At 44.8% G+C, this 25,397-nt stretch overlaps 1 protein-coding gene across 1 annotated transcript in view; it reads left to right on the forward strand.

Moving 5' to 3' along the window:
* OLFML2B (olfactomedin like 2B) overlaps positions 1 to 25,397 on the forward strand; it is a 641,911-nt gene that overhangs the window by 203,708 nt on the left and 412,806 nt on the right. The window contains exon 3 of the mRNA XM_044300548.1: positions 898 to 1,005. Coding sequence (XP_044156483.1) covers positions 898 to 1,005 — 108 coding nt within the window. The remainder of the gene's footprint in view (positions 1 to 897; positions 1,006 to 25,397) is intronic.

A 25,397-nucleotide genomic window follows, 5' to 3' on the forward strand; every position in this document is an offset into this window, starting at 1 on the left:
ATTCATTATAGCGCGATATATGAGAATATAATGTTGTCACTTACTTTCATGCGGCCGTTTCTTGAGAAAACGAAGTTTTATAATATGCAAATCCGGTCTCTACCAGCAAGTAGGGCGTCTACTTGCTGGTAGCCGCCGCAGAAAACCGCCCCCTCGTCGTGTTGATTGACAGGGCCAGCCGTGATCTCCTCCTCCGGCCGGCCCTGTCAGTATTTCAAAAATCGCGCGCCTCTGTTCATTCGGCGCAGGCGCTCTGAGATGAGGAGGCTCGTCTCCTCAGAACTCCCTCAGTGCGCCTGCGTCTTCTCTTTCGGTGATGTCATCGGCGCAGGCGCACTGAGGGAGTTCTGAGGAGACGAGCCCCCTCATCTCAGTGCCCCCTGCGCCGAATGAAAAGAGGCGCACGATTTTTGAAATACTGACAGGGCCGGCCAGAGGAGGAGATCACGGCTGGCCCTGTCAATCAACACGACGAGGGGGCGGTTTTCTGCGGCGGCTACCAGCAAGTAGACACCCTACTTGCTGGTAGAGACCGGATTTGCATATTATAAAACTTCGTTTTCTCAAGAAACGGCCGCATGAAAGTAAGTGACAACATTATATTCTCATATTCTCATATTCTCATCGCGCTATAATGAATGTAACTAGCCCAAAAAAATAAAAAATTACTGTTGTGGGGTGACAGAAGCCCTTTAAATCAGACAAAAATGTACTCATATACCGTACAGTACTTGCAAAATTCCAGAGTGATTTCCATATTAGGTTTACTTTATTAACTTTGCTTAATGATTTTAATGCTAATCCATATAGCCTATACAGATTTCGTTATATATTGTAAACTTTGAAATGCAGGTTTCAGTATTGATGTTAATGTTATTATATGTTCTTTAACTGCAGCTCTCAACTATTATAGAAATGCTAGAAGGGGCCTTCTATGGGCTAGATCTACTAAAGCTGCACACTGTCACCACGAAAATTGTTGGCCGAGTTGAGAAACTTGAGGAGGTAAGTTTACCTCTTAGAGGAGGCACATATGGCATGATTACCACTCAACGGGCAGAATTGCAGATGGTTTCAAGAGTCATAAGGCAGTGTGTAGCTATAAAAGTATACAAGCAAAAAATCTAGTTATGTATCACAGATGTGCATATTGCCTAATATATCCTCCATTCGTTCAAGTACCTTTCTCCATATACTGTATATAGTACAACATGCTTTTGTAGAAGCAAATAACTAACACAACTACTACCGTATGTTTATCATTTTACAACGTTATATCTTATTTACCAGAAGCAACAAAAAACAAGGCCCCTTTACAACTGTACCATAGTTGCAATTAGAGATGAGCGAATTTCTCAAAAATTCGATTGGACCAGTTCACAGAATTTTCCGAAAAATCTTGGTTCGATCCGAATTTATTTGGTGCGAATCGCATTAAAAACTATTTCCTGTCTGCAGAGAGCCTTTATAGTGGCGTAGAACACTGTGCCTTGCAGTAAGATGCATAGGTTTTCTGCTGTGGTAGTAAAACAATACTGTGAGTCAGTATGACATGTAGATGACAGGCCTTTCTCTTAGAATCACTGCACACTTCACTTATTTGGGCAGTTATGGGGCCAAAACTGACCAAATAACTCAAGTGTGAACTCAGCCTTACAGATCAATGTTAGCACCACGTATAAAGAACCGTGCAGAGTCCCAAGATCCTACTATAGCGTGAAAGAGCACACTCCTTTTACACCAATTCACTGATTCCACATAGACTTCTACAGAACCTATTCTATTAAACACTTATACAAGTAGAGCCCCCCCCCCCCGACAGAGTGGAGTGAGTGCCAGCAGTAAGTTTGTGTTGACGTCACTGACTATTTTGCCCTTCCTCTGATTCATCAGAACAATAACCCCCAAAAATGGATCCTGTCTGTGCATTCGCCTTCACTCGGTCAGCATTTGGTCAGTAATGCATCAGTATTGCTAAAGCCAAAAAAACAGGAGTGGATCCAAAACAGAGATGACACGTGAATAAAATATTTGCATGTCTTCTGTGTTTTGTACCCACTACTGCTTTTGGTTACCAAATCATAAGCCAATTCTGATGCAAAATAGGGACCATGTCATGCAGGCCTTACAGCTGTTACATAGACAGGATCCGTCGTGCGTCTCATTTTTCCTTCCTTCTGACAGATCAGAAGAAGGGTCAAACAAATGATTGTCAGCCAGGCCGAAAGGCAAAATAGTGGCCAAGTGAAGTGGGAAGGGTGGGGACAGCATGAGAAATCCACAGACTGGCCCAATGACAGCGTATGGAGGTGGCAGCATCGTCAGGAGTAGGCCACAGGGTGGAAGAATGACAGTGTGGAGGTGGCAGCAGAAGAATCAGGAGGCCACAGAGTGGCACAATGACCAAGTGTGGAGGTGGCAGCAGCAGCAGAATCAGGAGGAGGCCACAGGATGGCACAATGACAGTGTGGAGGTGGAGGCAGCACCAGGAGACCTGAATGGTGAGGTTTGAGCAGCATCAGGAGACCACAGAGTGACCTATTGACAGAGTGGGGAGGTGGGTGGAAATACCAGTACCAGCTGAAGATAGTGGGTGAAAGAAGGAGCACTTGGCATCAGATGTGTGGCATTAGGCGGGTGGAAGCATTAGAATAGTAGCTGAGGCAGGTATCCAGAAAAACCGGTCTCTTTTGTCAAAGTGTTGGTGTGGCACCATGGATTATCTAGTCTAATGCATCAGATATTGGTGGGTGGAAACCCTGGCTGATCCACGCCTGATTCATGTTGACAAAGGTCAGTCTCTCCACATTTTGGGTTGACAGGCAAGTTCTTCTGGGGGTAACTATGGCCCACTAAACACCCGTTATCGCTCGGGTGAGGGGGGGGGGAATTGGGCTTTAGTTGGGTAGGGAGGGATGGTCCTATGTTTATAAATTATTGGATGGGAAATGCGGTTCTGTACCAGGTATACTTTGTAACTAGATTACGTTATTTTATGTACTTCTTGTACCATGGTTGATGTTACTTGGGGTACTCATGAAAGTAACTATTTGTCCGATCTTGCTATGCTATGGAATTTTTGTCATCAACTGTTGCATGTATACTGTGCAGACTACTTTCCTTTGTATTTTTGTGATTTTCAAAAAAGTCTAATAAAAGTTATCTGATTTAAAAAAAGACACCCGTTATGATGCCACACTACTGGCCGGGTAGGACAGCTTTTCCAGGGCAAACTCTGCTAGTTGCGGCCACAAATCCAGTTTGGCTACCCAGTAGTCCAGTGGTTCTTCAATGTGGGGTGGCAGGGTACTGTCCAAGTATGGTGAAACAGAAAGTGAGCATTTATACACGCAAGAAGAGACTGTGAGTAGCGTTATTACTTGTCTCAGTTTGAATTATTGAGCACGCAGGAATCTAGTTACGGCACACTGACACCAGAGCTGGATTTTTACATCACAATACTACTCTGTTGAAGTGCTACTTCGGCTCAGTGATATCGCGGCTATAGTGCCAGTGTCATATAAACGGATCAGCGCATAGTACTAATACAAGTCTGGTTGGGACATATTGACATTGTGGCTACGTCACCAGATGATATATAAGGACTAACAGACGGCTGATATTTATGGTACATGAGTCTCCTGCCATAGAGGCTCTGCTGAGTGTTTTTTTGCTGATATAGGAACTTCCATATGTTAGCATTATAATTGTGAATTATTGTGGAATCCAGAGGCCATTAACGCATTTGTGCTTATTATGCATGTTTTATATGTTTTTTAGGGGTATGTTTTTAGAATAATAACATACCGGTTCCAGGACATGAAGCAGTGAAATGACGTTGTTCATACCGTAGTCTTGGCGAATGACAAATAATGTGGCCTCCTCAAAGGGCCTGAGCAAATAACAGGTGTCACTCATGAGCTGCCACTGGCTGACATCGACGTTACACAGGATCATCAAGAAATTGTTTATGGCCTTTCTCTGTTCGTATAGTCGGTCCAACATATGGAGGGTGGAATTCCAACGGGTGGAAACGTCGCATATCAGCCTATGTTGGGGGATTCCGTTCTGCCGCTGCAGATTTGCGGTGTAGGGGGGGGGGGGTCTGAAGCGCATACAAAGTTTCCTGGCCATATTCAGGATGTCTTGCAGATGGGTGGAAGACTTCAGGAACCGATTGACAACCAGATTGAACACGTGTGCCATGCAAGGCTCATGGCTCAGCCCCCCTTGATGCAGCACCGACACTCTTCCCATTGTCGGTGATCATGGTTCCGATTTTGAGTTGTCGAGGAGAAAGCCAGGATTCGATTTCTTGATGAAGGACACTGGGTAGTTCCTCCCCTCTGTGACTCCGTTCGCCCAGGTAAACATGGTGCCGAACAGCGTGACACCACCGTGCTCTGCACATGTGGTATGCTGGAGGGGCACTGTGAATTGTCCCTACAGTGGAGGCTGAGGACACTGGAGGATGTGGAGGCAGAGGCGGACATTGTCACAGGACCAATGTCATGAGAACGTGGAGGCATAAGCGACGTCACCTGGCCAAGTTGCTGGTGTGGCTGTGCAGGAACCACATTCACACAGTGGGCCGTAAAAGACATGTATTGTCCCTGATCGTAGTTACAGCTCCACACGTTCGGCGCTGCCGTGCACTTTAGCAGACAACGACAGGATCAATCCCTGGACTAACTTCTATTCTACATACATGTGCAGGGCTTTTTGGCAAAGAAATGACAGTTTGGGACTCTCCACCTTGGCTCGACACAAGCCATCAGTTCTGTGAAAGCTGCAGAGTCCACCACTTGGAAAGGGAGGGCTGCAGCATCGGCAATTTGGCCAGGAGCTCATTCAGATTCTGTGCCGTTGGATGAGCACACACATACTGTTGTCTCTTGGCAATCACTTTGTGATCGATTGCTGAGGAATGACTGACAAAGAGTAGGAGGAGGAGCAGGAGCATCAGGACCAGAAGATGATGGGACTGACAGACAGCTTCTTTCGGCTGAGGTGGTGGAGCCTTGACTGCCTAAAATTGGGTGCGTGCCACTGGGTGATGCAGCGGCAGGCTAGACCACCACATCAGAGCCACAGTTCTCCCAGGCCATTTTATGGTGGCTCTGCATATGTTGATGCAGGGCTGTGTTGCCAACATTGGCACCCTTGTCACGCTTCACCTTCTGCCCACAGATTCTACAAATGGCCATGTTCACCTCCTCCGGCGGCTTTACAAAAAACTGCCACACCGACGAGTAGGTGATTTTACACCCAACACTTCGGACTGACTGCTACCACCGCTGTTTCCATGTACCCCTGCACCACTACTTTCCGGTCAGGTAGGCTCCTGCGAAGCGGGTGGTCTACCCCGGGCACATTTGGCTCTCAACCTCATATTGCTGCCACCCTGCTGACTCCTGGCCATGCTAGCGACTTTCTGGCTCCCCCACTGCCTCACGGGCAAGCTGCCACCCTCTTCTCCCAAAGATGATGAAGCCCCTAATTCACCCGGCTCCCAAGTATGATCATCTACATCATCATCGACTACTGTTTGCACGTCACTGATGTCCTCCTCAACAGTCTCTGGGGCAGGAGCCTCACCGCTCGCAACACCAGCTCCCACACACTCTCCTCATTGCTACTTGCCTGTCTACCGGAAGTAGAAGAGGATGTCTCGTCCACATCTTGGCTGGCCAGTAGCTTCTAACTGTCCTCTAGTAGCTCGTTCTCGCTGTGACTCCTGCTGCCACGCCCCCTTACTCTGCTGCAGCCTGCACTAGAAACATTTAGGCTTCTGCCACTGCCGTGTGAAGGGCCTGGCACTTCTGTCTGACATACTGCTAGATCAAATAAATAAGTAAAAAGGAAATTAAAACACCCCCAAAAAGTCTAATTTTCTCACTTCACCACACACCGGCTAATAAGCTCTTTTTTTCCCACTAATACACGCCAAAGAAGGCTTTAGAAAATATAACTGTACCGCTGAAAGGCAAATAGGCCCTTACTTTTTTCCATTAATACACACCAAAAAGGGCTTTAGAACATATAACTGCACCACTGAGCAGCAATTATATATTTTTTGGCCACTAATACACTCTAAAAAGGGCTGCAATTTTCTCACTTCACCACACAATGGCAAATACTTTTTTTTCGTGCCACTAATATACGCTGAAAAGGGTTTAGAACATATAAATGCACCGCTGAACAGCAAATAATATATATTTTTTTGCCACTAATACACGCCAAAAAAGGCTGTAATTTTCTCACTTCACCACACAATGTGTAACAGTCGCGTACACACACACACACACACACACAGGGGGAGGGAAGTGACCACTGCGCTCCACCCTTACCCCTGGCCCTACCTACTTGCCTCGCGAGTCCTAATGACAGGGGACAACTGGACGGCAATCCCTAGCTTGCAATAAGTGCAGGCATGACAGACAAACAACAGTGTGAACGGACCGAGTCAATACCAGGAAAGCTACAAAGTACAAATGGAGCAAGCAGAGAATAGTCAGGAGAAGCCGGGGCCATAAATACCAGGAGAGTCGTGAAGTACCAAAAGAGTAAGCAGAGGAGTGTCAGGAAAGATTTTTAGAGGACAACCACACCTTATCACCCACCTGAAAGTTCACCCCTGTGGAACGTCTCCTATTGGCCTTGACTCTTTGAGTATCTTGAGCCTTTTGCAGGTTCAATTAAACCCGAGCCCATACTGTGCACAGTTTTGAGGAGATATCATCCGCCTCGGGATTACACGAAGAGACGGATTACCCAGAAAGAAAATGAGGATGGAAGCCATAGTTACAAAAAAAAGGAGAGGCCCCAGCAGAGGAATTAACACGGTTATTCAGAGCAAACTCGGCTAACGGAAGGTATTTCACCCACAACTGTTGATCATCTGCAACATATGCCCTGAGAAATTGTTCTACTGACTGATTGAGGTGCTCAGTCTGTCCATTACTTTCAGGGTGATAAGCAGATGAGAAGGGCAGAGAAATCCGGCATCTCAGACAGAGGGCCCTCCAAAACTTGGACACAAACTGCACACCCCTGTCAGATACAATATTTTCTGGAATACCATGTAAACGTACAATTTGTTCCACAAAGATGCTATGGTCTTCGCACTCTGGAGTTTAGGCAGGGGTCTAAAATGAGCCATCTTGCTGAATCTATCGACCACTACCCAAACCACAGTCTTACCCTCTGCAGGTGGCAGATCACTGATAAAATCCATCGAGATATGAGACCAGGGTCTACTGGGAATAGATAAGGGTCGTAGGTCCCATTGCAATGTTTTGCACTCGCACAGAAAAATCGAGCGTGTTCCTGCAACGCACCCGCACATTTCCCCGAAACACCCGTGTGAAAGAGGCCTTAGAGAGTGCGTTGGCCTTCATGTTTCTACTTCCAGGTCTGAAAGTTATAGAAAAATGAAAGCGAGTAAAAAACCATGCCCATTTAGCCTGACGGGGAGTTAACCTTTTAGCCGACTCGAGAAACATTAGGTTCTTACGATCGGTAACAACAGTAACACAATGTTTTTCCCCCTCAAGAAAATGTCTACATTCTTCAAATGCCCACTTAATGGCCAGTAACTCCTGATTTCCTATGTCATAATTTCTCTCAGAGGGGGAATACTTTCTGGAAAAAAAAGCACAAGGTCTCAGGTTAGTGAGGGTAGCAGGACCTTGAGAGGGAACTGCTCCTGCCCCGTCCTCAGAAGCATCCACCTCCACGATAAAAGGTTTTTCCTGATCTGGCTGGGTTAGAACGGGAGCGCTACTGAAAGCCTCCTTTAGGGTTTCAAATGAATCTAAGGCCTCAGTAGACCAATTTTTCAGGAACGCCCCTTTTTTTAGTGAGGTCGGTCAGTGGTCTTGCGATTACCGAGAAATTCTTTATGAACTTATGGTAGTAGTTAGCAAATCCAAGGAAACGTTGTAAGGCCTTTAAGGATGATGGTCTTACCCATCCCTTAATCGCTAAAACCTTGCAACCTTGCTAGGATCCATCTTTATGGTGTGGGGAGTCAGAACATGTCTGAGAAATATAATCTCCTGCACCCCAAAAACACATTTTTCCTGTTTAGCAGATAATTGGTTCTCTCTCAACACCTCCAACACCTGTCTAACATGAAATACATGACTCTTAAAATCAGGGGAAAATATCAAAATGTCGTCAAGATATACAATGACAAATTTTCCCAAGTACTCCCTAAGAATATTGTTCATGAAATTTTGGAACACAGCCGGGGCATTGCTGATTCCAAAAGGCATAATGAGATATTCAAAGTGACCAGCCGGGGTATTGAATGCTGTTTTCCACTCGTCCCCCTCCTTGATTCAGATTAAATTGTATGCTCCTCTTAAATCAATCTTAGAAAACCACGCCGCTCCGAATACCTGGTTAAATAAATCCGGAATCAGTGGGAAGGAGTAAGTATTCCGGATAGTGATCTCATTTAATTTCCTGTAATCTATACAGGGTCTAAGACCACCATCCTTCTTCTTAACAAAGAAAAACCCCACCCCCATAGGAGAAACCGAGGGTCTAATGTGCCCCTTAATGAGACTCTCCTTAATGTAATCTTCCATGGCCTCACGTTCAGGTTTAGAAAGATTGTAAATACGCCCCTTAGAAAACCTTGCCCCCTTCTCCAGGACTTGTCACAACCAGATATCTGAGAAACTCTGACAGATGCCTTTCAGAACCTCCTCCTTGAGCTTCTTTGTTTTGGTTTTCAGTTCCTCATCTCGTTAGCCTCTCTCAGCTGTCTTGTAGTTGGACTGATTGGTTCCCTTTAAATTCCTCCCCATAATGCATTAGTGTGCGGTTTATACAACTTCCTGGAGTGTGTGCATGCTGATCCATTTCCCAGTCTTCTACAAGATAAGTGTTGTACATTCATTTGTGATTTTATGTTTGCTGGATCCCAGGTGACCCTGACTCCCTCCGTGTCTAGTGTAGGGAGCCGGTGGTCGTGTCCCCTCACTATTGTAGGGTGCTCAGGTGTTATATAGTCGAGGTTTGAGGATATGCGATCATCCACCATTGGGGTGTTTGCATAGGCTGAGCAGAGTCAGGGAGAGTGCCAGGTCTTATGCAGGGGTCTCCCTTTTGTTCCTTAGTTTTGGATCCAGTGAGTCATATATTCATTTTTGCATTGTCTTGTTTCCTGTACACCTTCCGTGACAGGACTATGGCGCAATCATAAGGTCTATGGGGAGGAAGAGCCTCCGTGGTTGACGACGAGAACACATCAGCATACTCCTTTATGACTGCGGGTAATACCTCAGACTCCACAGAGAACCAAACCCATATTCTAGACAAACACGAGCCGCAACTCACTAGTTCCCCTCTGGTCCAATCAATCATAGGATTGTGTAATTGGAGCCACGGCATCCCCAATACCACCTCGACTGGTAAGTTCTCTAGGACTAACAGGGAACATTTCTCTAAATGGCACACTCCCACAGCTAAGGAAATCTCTGAGGTACATGACCTCAAAGTACCCCCCACCTGGGGAGTGGAGTCGATGGCCATGATATGGATGGGCGTAGGTAAAACAAAAATTGGAATACCCTGTCTAGTAGCATACCCCTGGTCAATAAAGCTGGCCGCTGAGCCCGAATCTATAAAGGCCTGACCCGACCACTTATTAGAACCCAGAGAAATGGTTATAGGAACTAAAAGCTTACTCTTAGTAATAACAGGGAGTACCTGGTCCCTTGGTGGTCTTGTCTTGGAAGCCTTATCAGAAAGGATCCTCTTTGGACACTGATTGATCCAATGGTCAGGATCTCCACAGTAGAAACAGATCCCACATCTGCGGCGCTGATCCCCTCTGGTTTTCCCAATTTGCATAGATTCTTCAGAGGAGACCTCAATGCCACTCCTGGTGCAACCCTCAGACTGGACCAGTACCTGGGAAGAGAACTGTCATTCCTGTCGTTCTCTTACACGTCGGTCGAGTTGGACTGCCAGGGTCATAGTCTCCTCAAGAGTCTCAGGGAGATGATAACTCACTAGTAGGTCTTTTAGATTATCAGATAGGCCTGACCTGAATTGACATTTAAGAGCTGGCTCGTTCCACCCCGAGGGAACACACCACCTTCTAAATCGGGTGCAATACTCGTCCGCAGAGAGGTTGCCTTGAACCAATGCTTTTAGCACAGTTTTGGCTACCAGGGCCCTGTCTGGTTCATCATACAGGGTACCCAGAGCCTGAAAAAAAACCTCTACCGTGGTTAAACAACTAGCATCAGGGGGTAAAGAAAAGGCCCACTCCTGGGTATCCCCCTGTAAGCGGGAAATAATAATGCCCACCCGTTGGCTTTATGACCCAGAAGACAAGGGGCGTAAACTAAAATACAATTTACAGCTCTCCTTAAAGGAGTGAAACTTCCTCCAAACTGCAGAGAAGGGCTCTGGAAGCTTGATCAGTGGCTCCATATGAGGGCTCAAGTTCGGACCAGAGGCCTGAGGAGCAGCGGCGTCTTGTCCTATTTCTATGGAAAGAATATTCTCCCCTAGCTCCTGCATCATCTGTGTCAGGTTTGACACATGCTCAGTCAGGGTCACTAGAGGATTTATGGTACAGTGGTTTCAGTAGGCCTGTTATTCTGTAACGGTCGCATACACACACACACAGGGGAGAGGGAAGTGACCACTGCGCTCCACCCTTACCCCTGGCCCTGCTTACTTGCCTTGCGAGTCCTAATGACAGGGGACAACTGGACGGCAATCCCTAGCTTGAAAAAAGTGCAGCGATGACAGACAAACAACAGAACGTGAATGGACCGAGTCCGAATACCAGGAAAGCTACAAAGTACAAATGGAGCAAGCAGAGAATAGGAGAAGCCGGCAATCTGTGGCCAGCAGATTGCCTGTTTAAATAGGGAGCTAGAGGGGTCATGTGACGTGGCAGCGTCACATGACTCCACCCAGACTACACAGCCGAGCACCGAGTGATCAGCTCAGTGCTCAGCCCTAAAACCATTAGCATGAATGTAGACTGATGCACGCATAGTATTATCAGGAGCGCGGGTGACGCTGGATGCACTGATGATGCGCGCGCTCCGGACGTGCCTGCCTCCTAGACGGCGCAGTGGCACAATGGCTAACAAGACCTTTTTTGCCCAATGATACAAGCCAAAAAATGCTTTAGAACATATAACTGTACCACACAAGGGAAAATAAGACATATAAATATTTCCTTGTAATAAACCCTGTTAATGGCTGTATTAAACAGTACTTGCACCCCAATCACAAGAATGATTTGCTGGAATTGCAGAGCTATATAATGGCAATTTGGATCCCCAGTCAGTGCAGCAAGGTGTAATAGGATTATTCCTATTACCCAGGTTGTAAACTCCCCTACTGAACCCTGTTCTGTTTCAATACTGTGGAATGATTCCTCCCTATCCTTTCCCTGAACTTCTATACAGAAAAATACAAGTTTTAAAGTCCTTTCTACCACTCTCCCTAGCTCATGCTGACGTCTCTCCCTGCACTAAGTACACTGGTATTCATCTTTATTTTTCTCTCTTAGGTAGGGTCTCATTTTTAATTTTTTTTTTATATTAACAATTTTTATTGTTTTTCAAATAATAACAAAAGACAGATGACAATGGGGGGAAGGTAGCGCCAATATGAAAGTACAAAAATATAAATATACGGTATTAAGTCATACCAGCACATCATAACACAGCAAATCAGGAAGCAGTGCCATAGATTAACATAAAAGGGGGAAGGGAAGTGGAGAAAACATCAACAAAACAAATGGTATAAATCAGGTAAGATATAAATATACGTTATAGCTCACTTGATGCAGCAACAGGATACGGTACTGAGTCAATTATTTGCCCTATCCAATAGAGAAAGGGTGAAATGGTAGTAATGAGAAAGGAAGCTAGAAAAAATAAGTAAGTAAATATCAAGGAAGGCCCCTAAACGTCTTCCAAGGAGCCCACATGTCCAGGAAGGTGCTTCTAGTGCGGGTTTCCCAATGAGAGAGTTCCTCTAATCTATACAGTTGGTCCACCTTTTGTGTCCATTTAGCCTCATCTGGGGCTTCTGTAGAAAGCCAGGCGGCAGCAACTAAAATTCTAGATGCAGCTAATAGTATAAGTAATAAGGACCTGACCTTCTTGTGGATCCCATCCAGCCCCAGGCCAAGGAGAGTCAGTTCAGGAGAACATACCAAAGAAGTGCCACAAATCTTATTACATTTAATTATTATGGAATGCCACCATGTTTGAATAGTTGGGCATTCCCACCATATGTGGTAGAAAGTGCCCTTGGAGGTTTTGCATCTCCAACAGGAGTCGGAAACATTGGAAAAGTATTGCGCAATATTTTCTGGAGTTTTGTACCACCGCATCACAATCTTGTACCCATTTTCCTGAACACGTACGCACCTTGAAATTTTATGTGGAACAGAAAACATAATCTTGATTTCAGTGGGGGTTAGGGATCTGTTGAGATCTTTTTCCCAAACTCTCACTATAGCTGATTTAATGTCAGTCATCGGTGACTTGATCCTTTTGTATATGAATGAAATTAATCTATTAGGCGCTTGTTTAGATCCAATTAGCCCTTCAAACCATGGGAACAGAGGTGTCACCTTAGGAAGGCTCTCCGCCGAAGCCATTTCAGATAGTATATATCTATGACAGAGACATAGATTCTTTCAAGTTGGTAAGAAGGAGAGGAAGAGGGGGGAAAGTACCGTGCTCTTTTAGGATATCTGATATGAGTAAGTTAGACTGCCTAATCACGGGGCTACAAGTCTCTTTCAAATCCAAGGGTGCTAAATCGATGACATCTCCCAAAGTCAGAAGTGAGGAAGGAGTGGTAAGCATTATACCACTAGAGGAGAACCATTCCCAAACTGCCAATGAACATCTTATCATGGGGTTTTGGATTTGAGAAGATGGGGGAAAGGATTTCCCAGCAAGCAGAACAGCTCTGGGAGTGGAGGGGAGAAAGCTATTTTCCATCTGGACCCAAAATTTATGGGGGGAGCTCTAATCCAATCTACTACTCTGGCTAGATGTATGGCTTTCATGTATATTTCAGGATCTGGGAAATTAATCCCACCTAGCTCCTTTGGTTTGGTGAGAGTGTCCAATGCAATTCTCGGTCTGCGCCCCTTCCAAATAAAATGACGTACTGCTTTGTTAAATCTATTAAAGAAGGATTTCGGTATCTTGATAGGCAGAACCTGCATGACATATGTCAATTTGGGTAGAATCAATGCCGATACCATATTCTTTCTGCCAAACCAAGACAGAAAAGGGAGGTCCAACGAGTCCATCTGGTCAATAACCGACTTTAAAAGAGGGATAAAGTTTAGTTTATATAAGTCTTTAGTATTAGGGGATATGTTCACTCCCAGGTACGTCAACATTTGTGTGGACCAGTTAAAGGGAGATTGGAGCTTAAGAATTCTAATTGTTGAGGGGGGGGGGGAACCCACTATGAATGAGTTGAGATTTAGCAGGGTTTACCTTGAAATTAGAGAGTGACCCAAATAAATCCAACAACGATAAGATAGCAGGAAGAGATTTTTTCGGATTGGTTGTGCAGATCAAGAGGTCATCAGCAAATGCAGCCAATTTGATTTCCTGACTTCCCACTTTAAGTCCTATAATATCTGTTTGCTGTCTCAGGGATTGTAAAAGCGTCTCCATAACCAATACGAAAATGAGCGGGGACAGGGGACAGCCCTGTCTTGTGCCATTCCTTATACTGAAGCAGGGAGACAGGGTATCATTAAATAGTACCGATGTCGAGGAGGAGTGATACATAGCCCTGATTGCATTTGAGAATTGAACAGGGATATTAAATTTGGCTAGTGTAAGACTAATATATAGCCAGTCTATTCTGTCAAACGCCTTCTCGGCATCGGTACCTAAAAGAACTATGGGTATTTTTTTAAAAGAGGAGAAGTACAATGCATTTAGAACTTTCATAACATTGTCCTTACCCTCTCTTCCCTTAACAAATCCGACCTGGTCTGGATGGATCAGGGAGGGGAGTAGTTTTTGCAGTCTAGTAGCCAACATTTTGGCCAGTAGTTTAAGGTCAGTGTTAAGCAAAGATATAGGACGGTAATTTGAGCAGATGGAATGATCCTTACCCGGTTTGGGAATAATCGTTATTGTAGCTCTAGACATATCGGATGACACAGGGGAGTTATGCAGAGCATTATTGCATATTGGAAGTAGGTGGGGAAACAGGACTTCGGAATAAGCTTTATAGTAGGACAGAGGTAAACCTGTCTGGTCCGGGGCATTTCCCGGCCGGGGATGAATTAAGTGCTTCTTGGATGTCCGCTATAGTAAACGGAGCAGCCAGCTGGTCATGCTGGATATCTGTAAGAATAGGGAGATGAAGCGAGCTAAGAAAGGAAGAGATATTTTGTTCTTTATCCAGTCCAGGATCAGGAAGATGGGGGGGGGGGATTATACAGGGATTCATAATACAACTTAAACTGTTCTGCTATCTCTTCTGTTTTGAGCAACATTGAACCTGTTGGAGAGGTAATTTTATGTATAAAGCCATTCAGTTCTCTACGTTTAATCCGTTGCATCTGAAACTTTGTTGCTTTATCGCCATGAGCAAAAAACTTTTGCTGAGAGCTTAAAAAATACTTCGCAGAGCGCTCATTTAGTAAGTTTTTAAGCTCTGTTTTGAGTAAAATCAGTTCAGATAGGTGAAGTTGCAATAAAGAAATTTTATGAGTCTTCTCTAAGTTATTAATCCTGGAAAGAAGGGAGTCTATTTTTTTGTCGGCCTCTTTCTTCAGATAAGAGCATAGGCTTATCAATTTTCCCCTTATATAGGCTTTATGGGCATCCCATAGGGTATTTGGGGAAGTGTCAGAAGTATGATTAATTTGGAAGTATTCCTTTAGGAGGGAAAGTATTTTATTCTTATGTTTGGCATTTTCCAAGATGGACTCGTTGAACCTCCAACCAGATTTCTTACCCATACCTTGTGAGGGGCGGATGGAGCAGAAGACTGGTGAATGGTCTGATAGCGTCATGGACCCTATTTTCGCCGAAGAGCAAAGTTGCAAATGTTCTTTGGAGATTAATACATAATCAATTCTGCTATATGAGTTGTTGGCTGCAGAAAAAAAAGAGTAGTCAATATTATTAGGATTAAGACATCTCCACACATCAACCAAACCAAGCTTGAACATTCTAGCCAGAGTAGCTTTGATTGCCTTAGAGGGGAGAGCTGATTTTTTTGAAGACGTATCCAAAAGGGGATTAAGAGGCATATTCAAATCTCCCGCTAATATTAGTATACCTTCCCTATGTTTCTCAACTAAAGATAGAAGGCTGGCAATCCATCTAGTTTGGTCAGCATTAGGGGCGTAGGCATTAACAAAAGTGTACAAGGTTTGACCGATTTTTCCTTTTAATATAATGTAACGGCCCTCTGGGTCTTGAACATGACTCAGATAGGTGAATGGGGTGTTACGCCTGAAACCAATGCTGACCCCTCTAGATGCCGCCCCATCTGCGCCACAATGATACCAAGTAGGGTATTTAGTGAATGATAGGTTTGGAAAATTATCCTGCTTAAAATGAGTTTCTTGTAGGAAAATCACTGCACTTTTTTCCTTCCAAAGGAGAGAAAAGATTTGACTGCGTTTAGAGGGGGATCTTAATCCTTTCACATTATAAGAGACAATTACTAGTTCAGACATTTCTTGACCATAATAACATACGGAGCATAGCGATGCATAATGAGCATAATAGAATCTATAGGCCCTGAGTTATACCATAATAACATATAAACAGAAACTTGAGACCACATTAAGTGGTATAACAACAACATGTGAAGTCGCACGTACAGCAACTATCAAATGGGGTAGGGGGAGAGTGAAACAAGTTCACAAGTAACCTGCATCAGGGAGGGAACCGGCCTAAAATATAAAACATAAAATCATAAGAGACAAAAGCATAGATCAAATCTGTAAAAGGAAGGTGACATTAAAGCAGGATTAAAATAACAGTATAGCGGACTACAAATAGAGAGGGACTGACAGGACAGTAGGAGAATAGAAAAAGAAAAGTCAAAGACAAATGACACCAAGAGTTCAGGAGCTATCCTGTGAGAAGTGGGTCTTTTTTGGCATTGAGACATCTCTGGACTTCTTGGACCTCATTTTCTTCGGTGTTACAGTAGTCTCCCAAGGCTGGGGGACAGGTAAAGCTGGTAGAGCTGAAATATCTTGAACTTTGTCCCAATCTGGAATGTTCAAAGGAGGAGAGTCCAAAGCTATATAAGCTTCCGATAAGTCAGAGAAGGATGATATCATGATCCTTTTTCCATCAGCTAAGAAGGACAGCCCAAACGGAAAAGACCATCTGTAGAGGATCTTCTTTTCCTTAAGCAATGACGTAAGGAGACTCAAAAATCGCCTTTTTTGCAGGGTAGATGGTGATAAGTCTTGATATATCTGTATCTGCGACTCCTCCAGGAGAATCGATGGTGCAATTCTGGCAGCTTTCAATATTGCTTCCTTGTCTTGGTAGTTCAGGAAACGACATATCACGTCCCTGGGGGGATCAGTGTCCTTAGGACGAGGGCGTAAAGCTCTGTGTGCCCGTTCTATTATCAGCATGGCTGGATCAAATTCTCCCAGCAAGGAAGTGACTATTTTTGTAATGGCGTTTGGAATGTCTGAGGTGGAGATCGTCTCAGGGATCCCTCTAAACCGGAGGTTATTACGCCTTCCTCTATTCTCCTGGTCTTCCAGGGAGGAATATAACTAATTAAAGTGAAACTGACAGGCAGATAACGATTTAGTGACTGCAGCGCTGTGGTCAAGCGTCGCTGCGTGCGCAGTTTCTAGCGCATCCACTCTGTGGCCTATCTGTTGAATGTCCTGAGCCACCTCCTGTAGTTTCGAGATCACCGGGTGCATTGCCTCCTCTAAAGCTTGCTTAATGAAGCGGCGTGAAACCGGGAGGTTGCGGGACTCACCCTCTTCCTCCGCGTCTTCCTCACCTTCAGAGAGGCTTGAAGTGCGGCCTCGTGGAGCGCCGCCGGGAGCCGCGGCCATCTTGGAATCTTTGGCCGGGCCGGCTGCCTGCTGCTTCTTCAGATATTTCGTCATGTCCGAGACCGCTGGCGAAGATTTAGCTTGTGCAGCTTGGTCACACTGCTTCTGGCCACCATATTTGACCATTTTGAGCTCTTTGTGCTAAAGATAGCCGTTCCCTCAGTAGGTCGAAAGCAGGAGCTCTAACCGGATGCTTCCATTCAGTTCAGGCGCTAGCCCCGCCCCCCCGGTAGAGTCTCATTTTTTGCGGGATGAGATAACGGTTTGATTGGTACCATTTTCGGGTACATATGACATTTTGATCACTTGGTATTACACTTTTTGTGAGTCAAGGTGACAAAAATGGGTGTTTCGGCACAGTTTTTTTTTTATAGCATTCTCCTGAGGGGCCATTACATGTGATATTTCAAATATGCATATTATTATTTTTTTTGTTAGGTTTTATAGTTTTACACAGTAAAAGCATTTTTGACAAGAAAAATATCTTGTTTTTGTGTTGCCATTTCCTGAGATCCATATTTTTTTTTATTTTTTGAGAGATTGTCCTATGTAGGGTCTCATTTTATGTGGGGTGAGATGATGGTTTGATTGGTACCATATTGGGTTACATAGAACTTTTTGATCGCTTGGTATTACACTTTTTGTGAGGCAAGATGACTAGAAAAAGGCTGTTTTGGCAAATTATAATTTTTTCACGGCGTTCACCTGACGGGGTGGATCATGTGATATTTTTATATAGCTGGTCGATACGGACATGGCAATACCTAATATGTCAACTTTTCTTTTTTTCCCTATTTTTTATTTTTATTTTATATTAGGCTGCTTTCACACTATCGTTCGGGTGTCCGCTCGTGAGCTCCGTTTGAAGGGGCTCACGAGCGGACCCGAACGCAGCCGTCCAGCCCTGATGCAGTCTGAATGGAGCGGATCCGCTCAGACTGCATCAGTCTGGCGGCGTTCAGCCTCCGCTCCGCTCGCCTCCGCACGGACAGGCGGACAGCTGAACGCTGCTTGCATCGTTCGGGTGTCCGCCTGGCCGTGCGGAGGCGTGCGGATCCGTCCAGACTTACAATGTAAGTCAATGGGGACGGATCCGTTTGAAGATGCCACAATATGGCTCAATCTTCAAGCGGATCCGTCCCCCATTGACTTTACATTGAAAGTCTGGACGGATCCGTCCGAGGCTATTTTCACACTTAGCTTTTTTTTGCTAATATAATGCAGACGGATCCGTTCTGAACGGAGCCTCCGTCTGCATTATTACGATCGGATCCGTTCAGAACGGATCCGATCGAACGCTAGTGTGAAAGTAGCCTTACTTAATTATGGGAAAAGGGTACTTTTCTTTGTTTTACTTGGAACGTTTTTTTTTTATTTATTTTTTTGTCCCACTATGGGACTTTTGGGGGTCTGATCCATCAAAACGCATTGCACCCAGGCAATTAAAACTGAACAACTGAACACGATCGCAGGCTAGCCTGAATTACTTTGCCTGCGAAATCACACATTTTTCACTGAAAGTATTCATATCCGGATCTAATACGAACATGCTCATCTGCAAGGGGCCTTATTGTCATCTGACAGCTGCTCCCCCACTGGCAGCAGCATTGTCTCCATTTAAATGTCTTACCTCTTTTTCAGACTTGCAGAGCAGGAGCAGTGAGGATGGAGTTGGAGGGATAGACTTCTGGTAGGAGGTAGAATGGAGTAGGTAAATAGAGTTTTGACGTCACAGGTCACATGTAGGGATGAGCAAATTGACTTCAGATGAAACATCCAAAGTCGATTCGCATAAAACTTTGTTCCAATACTGTATGGAGCAGGAGCTCCATACAGTATTAGAATGTATTGGCTCCAATGAGCTGAAGTTATTGCTTCGGCTCATAAATTAATTTGTACTGTAAAAAAACATTTCCCGACTTGGAATCAAACCAGAGTTCGGGAAATATTTTTTTACAGTACAAATTAATCTACGAAGTTATTATGCAAAGTCTCGCGAGACTTCACGAAGCAATAACTTTGGCTCATCGGAGCCAAAACATGCTAATACTGTACTGAGCTCCTGCTTCGTAGAGTACTGGAATGAAGTTTTATGCGAATCTAGAGAGAGAGAGAGACAGAGACAGAGAGAGAGCAGTGTACTGATGTCAGAGGTAACAGGTATTATTACGGTCTCCATCTGGTCGGTAACTCAGCGGCCAAGTCAGTAATTTAGTGCCCCTGCCAGTGCCGGTAATTTTGTTCTATCGCCAATAATAATTGCTGGTATTCCTTTATGGACTGTTACTAATGAGCCCTTATTAGTACAGCCTTTAACTTCCACCACCCCCTCCCCCACTTGTGTAAAAAAGAAAAAAAAAATCACCTCATCCACTTGATGGCGCCGGGGTCAGGACCTGCGGTCCAGCCTTATGATGTTTCATAGCATTGACTGGAAGCAGCAGGACCTGCGAAACATCATCAAGCTAGAGCGTATGACCTGTCCTGAGCTTCCAGTGAGGAGCAGAGAGCCTTTATCACGGCACGGTCAAATGTATGGTGATTATTTTTTTTGGGGCACAAGCAGAGAAGGGGGCATCATTAATATTGGTGGTCACTAATGGGGACATTACTATTACTGGGGGTACTAATGGGGGCATTAATATTATTGGGACACTAATGGGGGCATTCATATTTCAGGGGGCTCTAATGGGGCACTATTAATTCTAGAGGCACTCATTGGGACATTAATATTAATGGGGGCACTAATGGGGGCATTATTCATTCTAGCGGCATTAATGGAGGCATTACTATTACTGGGAGCACAAATGAGGGCATTATTAATCCTGGGGGCACTAATGGAGGCATTACCATTACTGGGGGGCACTAATGAGGGGCATTATCAATTCTGGGGGACACTAATGGAGGCATTAATATTACTAGGGGGCACTAATGGGGGCAGTATTAACCCCTTCAACCCCAGGCCTGTTTTCACCTTCCTGCCTAGGCCATTTTTTGCAAATCTGACATGTGTTACTTTATGTGGTAATAGCTTTGGAACACTTTTACTTATCCAAGCCATTCTGAGATTGTTTGTTCGTGACACATTGTACTTCACGATAGTCATAAACTTGAGTCAATATATTTCAACTTTATTTGTGAAAAAATCCCAAATTTACCCCCCCCCCCAAAAAAAAATCCCACATTTTCAAATTTTTATTTCTCTACTTTTATAATAGATAGTAATACCTCATATAACAGTTATTACTTTACATTTCCCATATGTCTACTTCATGTTTGGATCATTTTGAAAATTACATTTTATTTTCTGGGGATGTTAGAAAGCTTAGAAGTTTGGAAGCAAATCTTGATGTCGTGCAATACATCAGGCAGCCTCTGCACGGCATTAGGCTGCCTTCTGAAACATCGAGTCCCCGCCACAGCAGGGCGGGAACTCGATGCGCTCCCTTACCCAACACAAATCCCTTCTATGTCGCGGTCAGCGCGGACCACAGCATAGAAGGGGTTAATCCGCCAACATCGGCTTTTACAGCGATGCCAGCGGGCGGCGGATACAGCAGGGGCCTAGCTATCAGACACTGCCAGGCCCATGCAGTGATCGCGTGCACACAACTCCTGTGCTCGCCCGATCACCATGAAGTAGTAGTACGTCATGGGTTGGTAAGGGGTTAATACTTGAAGCCATATTAAGACATAGCGACTTAACACCCCTTGTTAAGCCATGCCATCCCCACAAACATACCCCCTTTGGGATGTGGCTTATCCTGGCCAGTATTTTTGGTTGGGAAAGGTGGCAACTCTAAATATAATAGATGTAGTGTATACAGATATATGTGGTCAGTTATAAATTATGGTTACTGTGTGAGGTACATGAGTTAGTAGTGGTTGTATATATATATGAGTGATATATGAGTAATAGCAGGGAATGGTGTGCAAATAAAGAGAAAATGGGAAGACCTCCTCTTACCACTCCATTCTGGTCAATTGAGAGCTCGTTGTACAGTTCTCCACATTGTTGGGGGTTGAAAGAACTGTGTTGATGCAATCACAGGTCCTGGCAGATGTGCCTTTCTAGCCTGGGAACTACGCCATTCTCTGTGCAGTTCCTTTACTAGATGTGCAGAACCTGTGATGATGATGATGATGTCATCACAAGTCCTAGCAGATGCACCTTTGTAGCCTGGGAACTACACCATTCTCTGTGTAGTTCCTTTACTAGATGGTGCAGGACTTGTAATGATAACATCATCATCGGTCCTGGCAGATGCACATTTCTAACCTGGGAACTACACCATTCTGTGTGCAGTTATTTTACTATATGTACAGGACCTGCGTTGACATCATCATAGGTCCTTTAGCTTTCTCCACTGATTATTAGGATTCTAGACTAGAGCTGGATCAAAGCCTGTATTGAATGTAATTAGTGAGCAGGGTCTTTGGTTCACTGCAGTACCCCTTCCTCATGGGCCCCATAGCAGCTACGTTGTCTACCTCATTTGGAGGTATGCCATTATTTGTAAGCCAAAACCAGGAGTGGGTGTAAAACGCACAAGAGGCACATAATTTTCCATTATACTTTCTCTGTAAATTTCACTTCTGAATTTGACTTACAAATAATGACTAGAGATGGCCTTGCGGCTCACCCGGCGGTCATTTCGTGGCAAACTTTGCTCGTTCACTGTTCGCCGAACGGGCGAAGATATGGCGATATTCGTGCCCACCATATTCTTTTACATTGTGAAGAACTTTGACCCATGACACATCCATCAGGTGGTACAGGACAGCCAATTGAGATGTTTCAGCACATGGACATACCTCCTACCTTATAAATAAACCTGATCTGGCCGCCATTTTACTTTCAGTCTTTTGCCAGTGTAGGGAGAGGTTGCTGTGTGGAGCAGGGTCAGACTGTTAGGGACACCAAACACTAGCTAATAGGGCAACAAGAGTCATTTTAAGGACTGGCATAGGTGTGACATACTGAGGGGTGTAATATACTTATAATATACTTTCTATATAGTGCATTTAGGTAGTGCAGCATTTGTTTGCGGTTTTGTTGCGTTACCGCATCTACACAGAGTGAAAAACACTATTTGAAGAAATCATTTCTACTGGTGTGATTAACCAGTTGCCCCCCCAAAAAAACTGATTGAAGCAGGGGTGTTATATACCTATAATATACTTTCTAAATAGTGCATTTAGGTAGTGCAGCATTTGTTTGCGGTTTTGCTGCGTTACCACATCTACTGGCTGTCTAATTAGGAGACTATAAAAACTCAGCAGTGAGGACAGCACAGCCTTTTTTGAATCCAGAGAGAAAACAAACCAGGATGTTGTAGTGAGCTTCATTTATATTAATATAAGGAGATATATAACACGAGTTTGACCGCGACGTGTGGTTGATTAAGTGTGTGGTTGATTAAGTGTGTGGTGGTGTAAGTGTATGACTTAAGATTAAGTGACTTTAGATTCAGGGACTTCAGTGGGGGACTGCAATTAGTCAGTTTCTTATTACTATATTATATTGTATTTTTCACTTTTGCAGTGTAATCCCCATCTAGTATGAGTTGCACAATTGACAGCACAGTCTAGTGCACATCTTGCATGATGTATGCAGTCCTGGAACAGCCGTTCAAGGGTGTATTTCTTTGTTCAAGATGTGAACAAATTACCCATTTGGAATCGCAAATCGAGTCTCTAAATGAGCAAGTTGCAACACTGAGAGGCATTGACAATTTGCAAAAGAGTTTGCTTCTCACCGGGCAAGCACTCTTTGGGGTAGATGAGGGGAAGGGTGACAGAGAGGAGGCTTAGGAAAGTGAGGTAGCTAGCTGGGTAACAGTTAGAAAGTGGGATAGAGGGAAGAGTGCCAGGGAAGCTAGCCCTGATCTGACACACCCCAACAAGTTTGCACATTTGGCAGATGAGGGGGATGTCAGTCCAGCGATGGCACTGCTGCAGCCGGACACTTTCTCTGCCAGTCAGGGGAATGCCCGCTCCAGTAAGCAGGGAACCAGGAGAGCAGGGCAGGCCCGACAGGTGCTGGTAGTGGGAGAAGAACTGGTGTAAGAAGGAGGTGTTTGGGTTCCTGGAGAACTGGTCTGACTTCTCTATCGACTACAGGCTCTATCGTAGGGACGGGCTGCACCTCAATGGGGAAGGGGCAGCTGTGTTGGGGAGAAAGATGGCTAGAAGGTTGGAGGAGTGTTTAAACTAGGGACTGGGGGAAGGGAAATTACATTATAGAAGGGGAAGATAGTACAGATAGAGAAAGGGGGCAAGGTAGTGGGACTGGGGGAGAAATAGAAGGAGGGACTAGAACAGTTCAGAAGGAAAGGTGTAGGGTAAAAAATATACATAAACCTCTCAAATGTATGTATACTAATGCCAGAAGCCTGACTAACAAAACTGGGGTACTGGAATTAGTAATGTGTAAGGAGGACTATGACATAGCGGGAATAACTAAGACATGGCTGGATGATAGCTATGACTGTACAAGGTTACAGTCTGTTTATTAAGGATTGTCGAAACCGGAGAGGAGTTTACTATAAACCACCTAATATACCAGAATCCACAGAAAATCTACTACAAAACGAGATAGACAAGGTGGCAAATCATAATGAGGTGGTTATTATGGGGGACTTCAACTACCCAGATATAGACTGGGAAACAGAAACTTGTAAATCTCATAAAGGAAACAGGTTCTTGGCAATAACCAAAGACATTTACCTCTCCCAACTGGTTCAGAACCCGACTAGAGGAATGGCTATACTGGACTTAGTATTAAAGGATAACTGTCACATTTAGACCCTAATTTCACTTTTCATATATGTAGTTACTAATAACATGATTATCCAGAATCAGTTACTATTAGACTGACTTACCCCATATTTAATGAGATTCAGCCCTTAGCAACCAGTCTGCATAAAACTGCAATTTCACTATTCAGTTAAGATGGCCGCCACTGCCCTCACCCTGAGGCTAATCCTGCCTGCCCTCACTAGCCAGTAACAATAGCCCCCCAAAAGTGTCAGTAACCAGAGCCCTCCCCCCTAAAGGGTTAATCTCCTGCAGCACAAAGGGGTCCTCTTACCACATGTTGCCTTCATTTATACACTAAGCAGACGGCAGATCTCCCTTCCCTGTTGTGCTCTGTTTCAACTCTACTTCTCCAGCTCTGCTGAGTGAGGGAGCATCTACCAAGCGCAGGGACAGGGAGAAGTGCACACAGCCCAGGCACTGTTAACAGCTGCTGGGGAGGACCTGGCTTTAATCATTTACTTACAGTCCCTGGCTGTCAGTAATGTGACTTGCACGCAGCCTGCTTCTGCGTCCTCCGTCCTTCAACAGATAGACGGACCATGCCTAGCAACCCTATTTTAGCACAGGTAAAAATAGGCATTACCGGGAACAAAAATGTGGAATTAAGGGGTAATTGAATACACAGTGAAAAGTTGTAATAGGGCCACCAAGGAGATATTAATCACCACAATCCAATACTCCCAAAAAATATATATATATGACAGGTATCCTTTAACCAATAGGCCTGACAGAACAGAAGTGCAGGTTGGGGGACACCTGGGAAATAGTGACCATAAAGTAATAACCTTCTAATTATCATTCAAAAGAGCATTTCTACAGGGAGGAACAAAAATACCAAACTTCAAAAAGGCAAAATTTAGCCAAGTAAGAGAGGCCATAGGCCTAACTAACTGGGACAAAGTCCTCAAAAATAAAAAATACAGCCACAAAATGGGATATCTTTAAAAACATCCTAAAATGGGGTGTGGCCAGGAAGCCGAGGAGTATGGCCGCTTGAATTCAGAGCTCCTGCTCCAGCACAGCGTATTAATCAAGCAGAACCCTCATTAAATTCGCCGCAGTGTCAACATCGGTACCAACTGTTGCCGGCTACATCCCTGATGATGACAAGAGGCAAAAGAAGCATTAAGAAGCAAGAGGGAAGTTGGAGTTTTTCTTCGGCCAAGACCGAGACAAAGATGGCGCCGGCACAAGAAGCGCGCAGACGGAACCCTCCCTCAGCCCGACATCTTCAGTAAACGCTTCTTGCCCCCGACCATCTGAGGATGGTAGCTCGACTCACCAGAGCCTGCAGGGTTCGCCGCGACATCCCACCGTGGGTGAGAGCGTGCTGGTCAGCGATACGGGGGTTAAATCAGGGCGGGAGGTGTCTGCTTCTAGTAGCCGCGCGGGACAGAGTTCCCCTACTAAGAGCCCGGCAAAGCAGAGGCCCAGGCTGCAAGACCAGGCTGAAGAGGCCCCGGAGACTTGCGAATCTCAGGACTCA

This window comes from Bufo gargarizans, chromosome 7, assembly GCF_014858855.1.
Source record: "Bufo gargarizans isolate SCDJY-AF-19 chromosome 7, ASM1485885v1, whole genome shotgun sequence".
In the NCBI taxonomy this organism is placed as follows: domain Eukaryota; kingdom Metazoa; phylum Chordata; class Amphibia; order Anura; family Bufonidae; genus Bufo; species Bufo gargarizans.